Source organism: Diorhabda sublineata, chromosome 6 (genome assembly GCF_026230105.1).
Source record: "Diorhabda sublineata isolate icDioSubl1.1 chromosome 6, icDioSubl1.1, whole genome shotgun sequence".
Lineage (NCBI taxonomy): Eukaryota > Metazoa > Arthropoda > Insecta > Coleoptera > Chrysomelidae > Diorhabda > Diorhabda sublineata.
Window position 1 is genome coordinate 10,809,031 of NC_079479.1, and position 12,985 is coordinate 10,822,015.

General features: G+C 34.1%; 1 protein-coding gene across 3 annotated transcripts in view; it reads left to right on the top strand.

Annotated features, from left to right (window-relative positions):
• The window catches only part of LOC130446121 (histone acetyltransferase KAT6A), a 48,018-nt gene that overhangs the window by 16,155 nt on the left and 18,878 nt on the right, over positions 1 to 12,985 (top strand). For all 3 annotated transcript variants that reach the window (XM_056782209.1, XM_056782210.1, XM_056782211.1), the window contains exons 12-15: positions 43 to 440; positions 1,872 to 2,737; positions 2,851 to 5,346; positions 7,508 to 8,005. In XM_056782209.1, coding sequence (XP_056638187.1) covers positions 43 to 440; positions 1,872 to 2,737; positions 2,851 to 5,346; positions 7,508 to 8,005 — 4,258 coding nt within the window. The remainder of the gene's footprint in view (positions 1 to 42; positions 441 to 1,871; positions 2,738 to 2,850; positions 5,347 to 7,507; positions 8,006 to 12,985) is intronic.

Below are 12,985 nucleotides of genomic sequence, written 5' to 3' on the forward strand. Positions count from 1 at the left end.
ACTATCAAGTGAATATTATTTATTTTTTTCTGTATATTACAGGTTACCAAAATTGTTTCTTTGCGAATTTTGTCTCAAATATACAAAAAGCAAGGCAGTATTAGAAAGACATCAAGACAAATGTACTTGGAGACATCCACCAGCTACAGAAATTTATCGATGTAATGACTTATCTGTATTCGAAGTTGATGGAAATGTTAACAAAATCTATTGTCAAAATTTATGTCTGCTGGCTAAATTATTTTTGGATCACAAAACATTATACTACGACGTAGAACCGTTTCTATTCTACGTTTTGACTAAGAATGACAAAAAAGGATGTCATTTGGTAGGATATTTTTCCAAAGAAAAGCATTGCGTGCAAAAATACAATGTTTCTTGTATTATGACAATGCCGCAGTATCAGCGACAAGGATTCGGAAGATTTTTAATCGATTTTAGTAAGTAATATAAAATACATTTTGCTGCCAAAGTTTTAGAAGGTAGCATTTGAAAATTAAGGCCAGTTTCGTCGGAATTAAAAATTTGATCAGATGTTAATCCTTACTTGAACACAATCTCTTCCATTTTCTTTTGAAATTCCGCGATTTCAGATGAGTCAATCTGCTGATAGCTTCTCACCACTAATATTTAGCTGCACTACTCCTTACCTCTTCTTCCATTGGTCCAGCCATCCTTCACTCGCGGTAAATGTTTCCTCGTCGTCTTTAAAGTTCTTATGAAATTCAAGTGCATTAGTCAGTAGCATAGGCCCACTCACAGCACTGCCCATCCCTCGAAACTGGGAAAATCACAAAAAAAAGAGCTTCAAACGTCTGTTCGTAGGCGACTTTCTCGTAATCTTTAGACTAGGCATACCACATTCACTCAAACTCAAACATATTTTTTCGATTTCTTCAAGATTTCGTCTCCGATCGCCAACAGTCACTTTCCCAATCCACAAATTAGCAACCACCTTTTTAATCGATTTACCATTGTCCAATCGATTAATAGCATTAAATTTTGTTTCAAGAGAAACTGCAACTCTCTTCCATTTCCCACTCATACAGTAGCAACAAATATATCAATAAAAATGGCAAAAATAAACACGCCAACACAACTACAATTAGCACTAGTGCGACTAACACCAATAGTTCAGCGCTAGTTGAGAACCAAATGAGTCTAGAATGTGTCATCGTTTACCGTTAGTGGTTTAATTGCTGACATGTTCGGACGAATTTCAGATAATCTTCTTTCCATTTCAGGATTAGGTACATCGTCGTTAAGAGTAAACACTTTTACAAGGTGCTCAGCAAAGAATACTGATATTTCTTCGTCGCTTCTACTCCACTGTAGATTATATTCTAGTTTGTCACAAATAGGTTGCGTATGAGTTTCGGATTTCCCAAAACTTTTGACTGGTTGCCAAAAGGGTCAAAACTAGTGATAAAATCCTTAAAAGATTTTTCTTTTATTTTTGTTTTCGGTTGGTACTTATTCTGTTAAGTATAATTTATCTGGGGTGCATGAGTTCTATGCCACTTTGCCCTTTCATTTATCTGCTATCATTTTTTTTATCTTAACTGAAAAATTGAGCATTTTACTTTCAGTATTTGTTTTTGGTGATCCCTACAATTTACCTGTTATTCTTTTTCGTATCATAATGGTTATTGTATCTTTATTTGAAAACTTATTAATGTGTTTATTTCACGGATCTCTGCTATTCATATTCATACATGTTGAGATGTATTTTGCATAGTAGGACATCGAACTTGACTAGATATTCTTCCTTAACCTCCTCTTTTTCCCTGTACCTGGTTTTAAAGTGATTTAATAAATTGTTCAATAAATTTTGATGGTTATATCACTGAAATTCATCATTCTACTTTTAGGTTATTTACTTTCGAAAGAAGAAGGTCAACCTGGCACTCCTGAAAAACCCCTTTCCGATTTAGGAAAAGTTTCCTATTATGCTTATTGGAAATCGGTGATATTAGAATACCTCTACACTCATCGCATTGCCAAATTGAAATTAACAGAAATAAGTAGGGATACCGGAATGTACTGTCAAGATATATCATTGGCGCTTCAATTACTTGGTTTTATTAAGCTCGTACCGATGGAAGATGGTGTCAGCAGGCCAGTCATTTGTGTTGATTGGAAGAAGGTCGATGCACATATGGAAAGAGTAAGGAGCTCCAAAACCAGAATACCAATTGATTATGAATGTCTAAGATGGACACCTCTTGTAACACAACCGATAAGTCAACTGATCGAATCGAAACCAGAAGATAGTCCTGAACTTAAAGAAACGGCGAATATTATAGTACCAATGCCGGAGAAAATTATAATAGAAGCGCACAGCGGAGTTAAATTGAAAAGAGGAAGAAAACGAAAGATTTCGTTGACATCTTCTAGAATAAACAAATCGAGTAAACTAGAAGTGAAGACTCCTTTGAATAGCTCGTCAATCGAGGGAAACGAAAACGCAGAAATCGAGATTACTTCGTCGGGTAGAAAAAGAACGAGACCTAGTAAATTTAACGAAACCACTTTCGGTGATATAAAACCGAAAAATCAAGAAAATAATAAGAGGAAACTAATAGAAAAAGTTACATCAAGGAAAAGATTGAAAACTGATTTAATAGTTGAGAAAGCTGATGAAGGAGCTAATCAACAAAGTAACAAAATACCAGTTGCTACTAGGGGTAACAATAGATCATCAAATACACCAAAGACTTCAGTGAAAAATGATACGGTAAGACTTTTTCATGAATTAATATTAATAGTACACTAAACATGTATGATGGAACATCATATTTTGAACATAGATATTACTTTCAATTTTTTAATATTTCTTTATAATTGCAGCTGGAGGAATCAATTACCAAACCAAAGAAAACTTCCGTTACCAAAGAACGGATTTTGGGCGAAAGATGGTCTCAGAGACGAGTGAAGAAGCAACAAGAACAGAAGGAGAAAGAAAAACTAAAGATTGAAGAAACGAATGTCGAAAATGTCAGAGCAAAATCGGAATCGGAATTGCAAGAAACGTTGAAGGTCACCACAAAAACGAATATTGAAAACACATCTCAAACTATTGGTGATGTTTCACTTAATACGCCTCAACATAAATCGATTGGGAAAAGAATGCGAAAGAAACGTGGTTGGGGGAAGGCTAAAACGCGAGGAAAAATCGTTAAACAGTTGACTTTACATGAAATGATAAAACAGAATTTACAAAAAGACAGTGAAAGCGAATCTTTAATATCTGAAAAGTCTGACGAAGAATCCACAAAGGAACCTGCGAATGCACCCATCACTCCAGAAAAAGAAAAAATTAAGCCCAGAAAAGAAGATAAAATTAAACGAACTTCTAGAATATCTACAGAAGAAGACTCTAGTGCTGAAGCTGATGATGAAATGGAAAATGATGAATTACCTGTACAGAAAGAAATTTCTCCAGCAAATAAATTCAAGTATACCAAAGTTAGTCCTCCAAAAGAGAAATTGGAAGCCGCCCAAAAAAATGTTGCTGTAAAGGATGATAAAATAGAAAAAACCGAACATTCTCAATCTCCATTATATACCACAACATCCGAATCTGAAATGGAGATAGATGGACAAAAAATCAAAACTATATCTCATAGAGAAGTATTCAAAAGTGGTTTAATAGTGCCTCACATAAAACAGACCGATCTTACGATCAATCGAGAACACGAAGTAACTCCTCTCGAAACGGTGAATTTAGATCATCTAAAAGATGATTCTCAAATCGAATCTGGTAGAAAATCGACCGATATGGAACTAGAGAAATTCGATGATACCCACAAAAACAATATAATTGAACCTAAACAAAATGTAATAGTCGTCCCAGAGAAGACTCTCGAAAAAATGGATACAAGTGATACCCCTACAGTTGAAAATCCAGGAAACAGGATTACCAAATTTTTGGAAAATGCTCAAAAAATTTTAGAAGCTGTTGAAGAGACTGCCCCGATTTCTCCTGTACAAGAAAATGCCATATCACAAAATAACGCATCAGAAAAGAATGCTACAAAAGATGATGTCAACTTCGTAAAGTCTCAAGGAGAATCTGATAACGTTAAAACTAACGACAAGATATATGAAGGATCAAATGAAGATAAACAGGTTTCTGAAAAACCTATCAAAATACCAAATGATATGGTGTCAAATATTCCGCATCAAACTGAAAAAGTCGTTGAAGCTAGTATAGTAGACAGTTCAACTGAGCCTCAAATCCCAAAACAAAAGTTTGATCAAGTCCAAACACCAACACAACTTTTACCACAGATCCAGACACCAGTCAACTGTCAAAATCAAAAACAAGATCATTCAACTCAGAAACAAAGTGGGTTTATAGTCCAAAAACAAAACCAATATCAAACTGAGAAACCAATGGAATCTCCAAAGCAAATTAATCATCAGGCTTCTAAAAATACAACTTATATAACGCAAAACGAACTTCCAATATCTAAATTTGATCCTCAAACTCAGAAGAAAAACGAACCTCAATCCCAGCCGCCGGTATACAAATCTTGTGAATTCCATATTAAAAAAACTAGTGACCTTCCAGTGGATCAGCATACTCAAAAATCGCTTGATGTTTCGGTATCCCCTTTAAATGAGATTTCTAGAAAAACCATCGACGTTCCTCTACAGCGATCTGCAGAACTTTCTTGTCAACAACCTGTCGATCCTCTTCAAAGATCTCTGCAACAACCTCTAGAAGTTTATCAACAGAGACCAACAGAAGTTTCTCAGCAGTGTCAACTAGAAATTTGTCAGCAGCAACCACTAGAAGTGTCTCAACAGCTACCACTAGAAGTGTCTCAACAGCGCCCACCAGAAGTTTCTCAGCAGCGACTACCAGAAGTATCTCAGCAGCGACCACCAGAAGTTTCTCAGCAGCGACAATCAGAAGTATTTCAACAGCGACCACCAGAAGTATCTCAGCAGCGACCACCAGAAGTATCTCAGCAGCGACCACCAGAAGTTTCTCAGCAGCGACCACCAGAAGTTTCTCTGCAGCGACCACCAGAAGTATCTCAGCAGCGACTACCTGAAATTTCTCAGCAACGACTGCCAGAAGTTTCACAGCAACGATTACCAGATATTTCACAGCAGCGACTACCAGAAGTTTCTCAGCTGCGACCACCAGAAGTCTCTCACCAGCGTCCTTCAGAAGTTTCTCAGCAGCGCTCATCAGAAGGTTTTCAGCAGCGATCCGTAGAAGTTCCTTTGCAGCGACCTGTGGAACAGAGGCCTATGGATTTTCCTTCATTAAATGCTATTTCCGAAGAATCGAATCCTAGGAAAAACACCGAATCTGTGATTCAAAAACAGGTGAGGCAAATTGTTCATTTGGAAGGATGTCAACAGAATTTAATAACACTATAATTGGAAAGTCTGATTTTTTGGGATCCATTGGTTATATTTAAACTGCACGCACTGTTACTCACTATTACACTGTCTGGTCCTTTGAGTCGGGTATGAACCAACAACCCAAGGAAAGTTCGAAGAACCCGACAGTGTAAGTGTTGTTGTAGTGGTCTGAATCTAGAAATGAAATTAGTTGCGTGAATTATTGGTACATAAAAAATTCAAGTGTCAGAGATTGTATATACAGTGTTATATACTGAGCTAAAAGTACTGTTTTTCTTATGGTTTATCGATATTTTTTGTTTTATTAGTTTAGGTTTTGTTCAAATAGAAGAAAATTAAGGAATGTTTGGATAAAGATATTTCCATAGGTGAAATCACTCAGTCGTAAAAGTGTCATCCTCCACTATTTATGGAATTGTACCTCAAAAAGAACGTCGTGACAATTACGAAGACGAAATTCTATTAAATTTTATTGTTTCAGTTCGACTTACAGGCGATTCAGACTTGATCAGAAACTTGAGCAAACAAGAAAGTTCGCTGACCTGACTATGTTTTACCGATATTACCACGGCAAATGCTGTTCAGCATTTGTAGTAGAGCAGATTTTACGAAACGTACTCGACAGACAGACGTGCCTCATGAACACTGAATTTGCCTGCAGATGCCCGTCTTTCCTGAACAGTACAAAATACAGAAGTTCAAGATCAATATCCACAGGCATCTGCACATGGCAGGCACCACTCTAACTACTCGAGTGTAATAGATTTTTGCCTTTTGTTCTTGCTTTCACATTCTTTTTACAAGAAATTCTGACTGTTATGGTATATTTATTGCAATTAAAGGCAACGACGTAGTACCCAATAAGAATAATTAAACCTGGTGCAAACATTACCTTTGCTGAATATAACAGTAAATAGGCATTGATAGAAAGAAAGGAAATCAGTCGGCAACGAAAGTATATTCGTAAAATAGCAGAATTTTGCAAAAACAAAATCAAATAATTTATTATTAAGATAAATGTTGGTATATGGTTTGAAAATAATGGGGTGACACACCATCATAAGCAGTCAGAATTATAGGCAAATGAGAGCAACTTATAATAACTCCCAAAGGAAGTGACAGTGAATTTCTGAAGGAACGTAGTTACTGAAAAAATTGTACCACTGAAATATATGGACGCAGATCACTTCGAACTATGGTTAAGTCCATGCTGCCAAGTGCTGAAAATCAGTCTATGATAATAATGTATTGTTGCAAACTTATCTCCTACACGAAGCCGGCCCTATCCGGTTATAATGAAATTCTAAGATTTGGCGAACTCGGGCCTGTTTGATGTTTTTTTATATAAGTTTTCCCATAGCAGGTGATTTGTTTACATCGATTCTTTTTAACTAATTTCTAGGAAATTCTAAGTTAGTTAAGTGTTTAAATAAATTAAGAATATAAAAGACAGTATTTATAAATTCATCCCACGAATAGAAAGGGTGTAAATAAATTAGTGTATCATAGCTGACAGCGCAAACCTAATCTTACTTACTTACAAACAGTTTGAAAGTTGAAATGCGTACAATGGCCATGTGAATAGAAGATTGTATATGATGATGCTGCTATTGAAGCAGAGTTATGGGCAGTTATTGAACTACACCAAGCAACCTACATTCAACATTAACTTATTTGATTACTGACAAAGAGTAACATATATAGAACTATAAAGTACATTTTAAATTAAGACAAGAAACGTTTTCTATTTAATACAAGAGATGAAGTTATCGGACAAGCCATTATGGAATATGTAGGAACTAGTTAAGGACAGTTGCATATCAACTGGCTCTTACTAAATTTTACCATAAGAATTTTGTTTATGTTATTGATCATGGTCAATGATGTGATGTATAAAACCAATTACAAACATTTCAAATTATATTTATATAAGAATATTACAAATAATTCGGGTTCCTCTGCCATTGGCGCTTAAATTAAATCATTAATATGTACTAATAACATAAATGACATTTTAATTTTTAATTTGTTAAATTATATACATGGTTTACATGTGTTAATTACTATAATTGCCGCGTCTTCGTAATTTTTAGTTCATCTCATTTTATGTTTTATCTTCTAGGTGCGACAAACAACAGAACGCAAGATTAATCCCGATCAAGATACTCAAAAAACTTTGAAATCCAAACCAGTAGAAAAGCCACAAGAAAGGGCGACGGATCATAAACTGAGTGTGTTGCAACATCTGCCAATGCAAACGCAAGAAATGAAACCCCCAGAAAAAGTGTCTTCTCGCGAAATGAAATACTCTGAATCTAGAAATAATGTTCATGCGGATATCAAGACGCACGAACATCACGATAGTAAAACCAAAATAGAACCAAAAATATCACCAAAACAAGAAACGTCAAAATCAGAGAGCCGAAAAGAAAAATACGACGAGAAACGATATCATCACAAATTGCATGAAGAAAAATGTATGTATGAAGCACAACAGAAGATGCACATGGACAGTGAGAGTCTTTTAGCCAATGCCATGACCGAAAATTATATGACGCAAGCTCAATACCATTGGCAGTGGGAAAGGCTGTGGGGAAAGAATATTTATTATGATAATAAGGTAATTAGTATTTTTTAACAAGAGTTGGATAATTTATATTAAATATATAATGAAAACTACACTCGTGACCAAATCCATTCGAGACGCACGCTCGCGGTCAATAGTCTCTATCAAAGAAAACTGTAGTTTCATTATTATTCTGGTTTTACCCAGAGCCATTAGTCTTAGCTTTATAATGAGTGGCCTATGTTGTCATTTAGTTTTTTCTTTTCGTAAAGAGAAAATATAAAACGATAAGAGTTATAATTAACTATAAAGAAAATATAAGCTTATAATCTTCAAAATCATTCGAAACTAACTCATCAATATTTAATGTTCTCTCCCCTGGTCCTAATAATCGCTTTTTCATGGATTAAATAAGTTTCTTTACTCGATCTTATTCGATTTTATCCCATTTTCCAGTAAGCCTCGTATGAAAGTCTGATTTCGTGATTAGTGCAGGGTTTCTAGCTTGGACTTTTCTCTTATAGACCGGGATCCCTCGCCCTTTTTCGTAAGTGATTACTAACAAGCTAATTTTTCGTCAGTAGCTTCATTTTGACGAGACGCCCAACATTAGCTAGTACAAAAATTTCGTAAGTGGTAGCTAACAGGGGTAATGAGAACATAATTTGTTGATTTAGTGGTTATCAAAAATTCATTACTAACTGGTTTTTTTATTTATAATTCTTATAATAATAATCTAAATTAGCCGAAAAAATATTTGTCCTACAAAATGCTAGGTTTGATCAACGAGGTCCCATTTTTGCAACATGTACTATTTACGAGGTCATGAAAAATTATTACTAACCAGCTGATTTTTTTTTTGTTGGTTAGTTAATAATTATATAATTTAACGCCCACATTGTCCTACACATTACGTGGAACGTTTTTCTAGTCCTAGACTCCTAAGTTGTCCATACCACAGGACCATTTTTTTTATTAGTAACTGTAGGACAAAAGTATCACGTGATACATTACTGTGTTTTTTATCCGAATAAAACAATGTCCTACAAAAAAACTGGTATGCATCCGTAGTCCTACAATAATCGTAATTTTCCTTTTTCCTATGTGCAACATGAGGTAAAGTGAAAATATATTTATTGAAATAAATCAACTTTATTATGTAACATACATGAAAAAGTAGATATTTTTATATAAAAAAAGTAATTAATTTTCATCTGACTCATCAGAAAAACATTCATCCTCACTACTGGCATCACTCTCCTCATCTTCATCAGTATCTTCTTCATTCTGATCTTCCGTGGTATCTAAATCTGTAATAATATGAAAAAATTAATTAATGTCGCCGAAAAATTAAAAACCAAATTTCAATAATATTAATAGGGTACCTTGCAATTGAGAAGATAATTCTTCAAAGGATGGGCTTTGAGGACCATCAAACCAATAATACTCGTATTTACCATCAATTATTGTCCATCCATAATTTTCAGGTACTTTATCTGTGGGGCACCGCATGTGTGCATTACACCATACATTGCTGATGAATACCGTTCTTTTAATTTGTTGCAACAATTCTTGTTTTGTTGGTGGCAAACTGGAAGGATCATATCCTATAATATTTTTTTTAATACTTTTTCACTTCCACCTTTTGATCTATAGCCTTTTTCAAATAGTTCATACCGTCCTCTGTTGATATCATTTTTGGTTTTTAATGAGTACACTCTACATACATACTCTTCAATAATTCGAACTATTTCATTTGACGTTGTTAATACTGTATGATCACTTCGTAGGAGTTGAATAAAAGCCTCTTGAAAATTTTTATTTTTCTTAAAAATACTGAAAGGTCTTTTTTTTCCTTTACGGAAAAAAGCGGGATTGTAATCATTTCCTGTAAAAATATGGCATATAGCAAATGAACACGATAATTGATCTCCAAGCTTGGCATAAATTTCATTTATGTTCAGGTACATTTTTTTTTATTTGTGCTTAAATTAATTATTACTTGTATTTCATCTTTTAAATACTTGAAATTAGCCAACATTATTATTGGTATATCAGAATCTGTACAATGTATCTGCACACGATAGTTACGATTAAATTGACAAACATGGTACACAATTTTGGTGTCAGCTTCTTCATGATAACAAGAAAGATTATAATCAATAATTCTTTTTATTTTATTATCACTAGACACCTCATAAGTGTAACATTGATCATAATTAAGTTTAACAGTCTTCCCTTCAATCAAGGTAAAAAATTCATCTTTTGTCCAATCTTCAATTAAAAATTCGACAAATTTTTCTTTAAAGTTGCTACTCCTCAATAATTTGCAGAAATCCGCAGGACGATTATTGTCTCTACGTATGACGTCATACTGTGTATCCTCTTCACCTCTCAGATCATGTTCAAAATCTTTGATACTGGGTTTTTTGTACTTGTCAAATATAATATGTACTTCTTTTTTATTATATGTAAGTATTTGTAATATATGTTTCGAGATTTTACCATATCTGTTTGGAACGTTTTTCAGCGTATGTAATAAATAAAATCCATCAATTAAGTGAATGTCTGCTTCTGGAGGATTTTCAATTTCGGTTTGATATTCTAGTAATTCATTAATAATCACAGATTTAGGGGTCTTGCATATCGATCCATTAGTATGACAGAGTGAAAAAGGAACAGGAGCTAGAGGATAACTTAATGCTTTTTCTATATCAATTTTATTTTCTACTGATGCATAAAGTAAACGGCCAAAAACATCTCTTTGCATTTTAATTTCTTTGACTTTTCCATTAATTTTGACTTTTTTCGTATTCTTGTAATCAAAATTAATAATTTTATTTTTACTAATGGCTCCATCAAACCTATCTGGTGTTATCCGAGTCTCAGTAATGAAATTCTGATGCTGTTTTTCACCCTCTATTTCAACTGATGATAAAAATTGATATATTTCATCGCTAACGGACTGACCTTTCGATATATTGTAAAGATAATTTTTTGGCAGATCGAACGAGAAAGGGTTGGTGTACTGCTTTATTAGTTGCATTAATACTTCTAAGTTTTTCGTAGCTTTCTTAATGGATGACTCCTTTAAGTCTTTCGTTATGTCATCGGTGGATTTCATATTACAAAACTCCATCATTTTTGATATAACACTCGTACGTAGTGAATGAGTAATTGACCATTTTTGTCGTGCGGAAAACGAGTTTGTAACGTTAATAATTCCAGAAGCTTTAGAAGCAGCATCAGCATTGATTGTTTGTTCAAGTGTTAAATCAATCGGTATTCTTGAAAACGGTTTCATTGTTCTGCGAATGCCCAAAAAACTTTTTTGACAATCATTAAGCAATCCAGGATGTGTTGTTTCAATATTTATTAATTTATCCCAATAAACAGACATATACCTTGCACAATTATGGTGGTTCATTGAAAAGAAAATATTGGTTATTTTTGGTAAAATGTATATAAAGAAATTAAAATCACCCGTACGAATACTGTATTCTAATTGAAGATAATATTCAACTAATCTGGTGTACATTAAATAAATTTGAGGTGTTTTACCATGTCTTCCGAGTAAAGTTTCACTTTTATATTGTTCATATTTTTCAAATAACTTTTTCAAATTCTCATTGGTTATTTGTGGGTCCTCATTTTTTTCTTTATTAAATATTTGTAAATACTCTTGGATATTTTCCAGGTTCTCATCATGTTGCTGTAAAAACCCCTCCAAATGCAAAATCTGCAAAGCAAGGGAGAGTAGAGGATGAATCTTTCTACACCGATTAAAATGTTTTCCACTTAAAAACGAATTGATAGAACCACTGGCTAAAATTTCGCTATCTATAAGAATATTTGTTAAACCAGATCCACTTATAAATTTCCCGATTGCTTTCATGAATGATAACATTATATGGAAAGATCCAAAATTAATGAAAAGTTTTTGAAATTCGTCCTCGGCACTCTGTATCCGTAAAGCAATCTTAGCCATGGCTAAATCGTAAGTAACACTGAAGAAATTTTTCTGGCATTCCGAAGCGATTTGCAAACTTCTTCGCATCGTCTCTTTCACAACTGATGGATCCGTGGGTGAATCATTAATTTGCGTGAGATACTCCACCTTTTGAATTTTACTAGTATCTTCAAAAATTTTGGCATTATATCCTATCCACATTGGCGTGTCTGAAATTTGTAACTTATGGGAAAGTACCCACGCAAAGTATTTATGTTGAAATTTATCTGAATTTTGTATATCTTCGGGTAACGATGAACTACTATGCCAAAATTCTGGACGACGTTGCTTCGTAGGCTGTAAATGTTCAAATGAGTCGTCCTCAAATGAACGTTTTCTACGACCAGAGAAATCACGAACATTAATTGATAAATTCTGTTCGAACACTGTAGATGCATTGTTCCTTTCGATGATGTTCAACTCTTCTTCTGTTGGGATATTTTGATAAAGAATACCCACTGTATCATGCAGGGTATTTTTACCAGAGCTTGTTTCCACAAATCTATCGTAATTATCCCACGCTACTCCACATGACAATATAGAAGTGCGTAAAATGCTGGTAGGACATAACTGATTATTAGAAGTACAAGAGTATGCAGCAGACGTTTCTAATTCCAGTATACTGGGATAGGTGATGCAGTAGCCTTGCCTATTTAATATCTCTACTACTTTTTTGCTTCCAGTAAGGCTCTTTACAGTCATACCCAATAAAATATGTTTTTTCGGTTTGATGTATCCTCTTGTAATGCTGTAGATAGAATCCTGTGAATAACATGAAGATAATCTTCTAACTCGATCGCAGCTTTCTTTGCCAACGCCGCTCAAGGCAGTAGTCCAAAAAATATTTAACCACTTGGGAATATCGCACTCTCCTTTATTCAAGACTTCACTATCTATGAAATCTGTTAAAGGTTTTTTTTTATTTTCATTATATTTTTGCGATATTTTAAAGCGAAATCTTGAGCTTCTTGTTCAAATATGATGTCTTGGATTTCTTCGTCATCAATAGCTTCTATATCAACTTC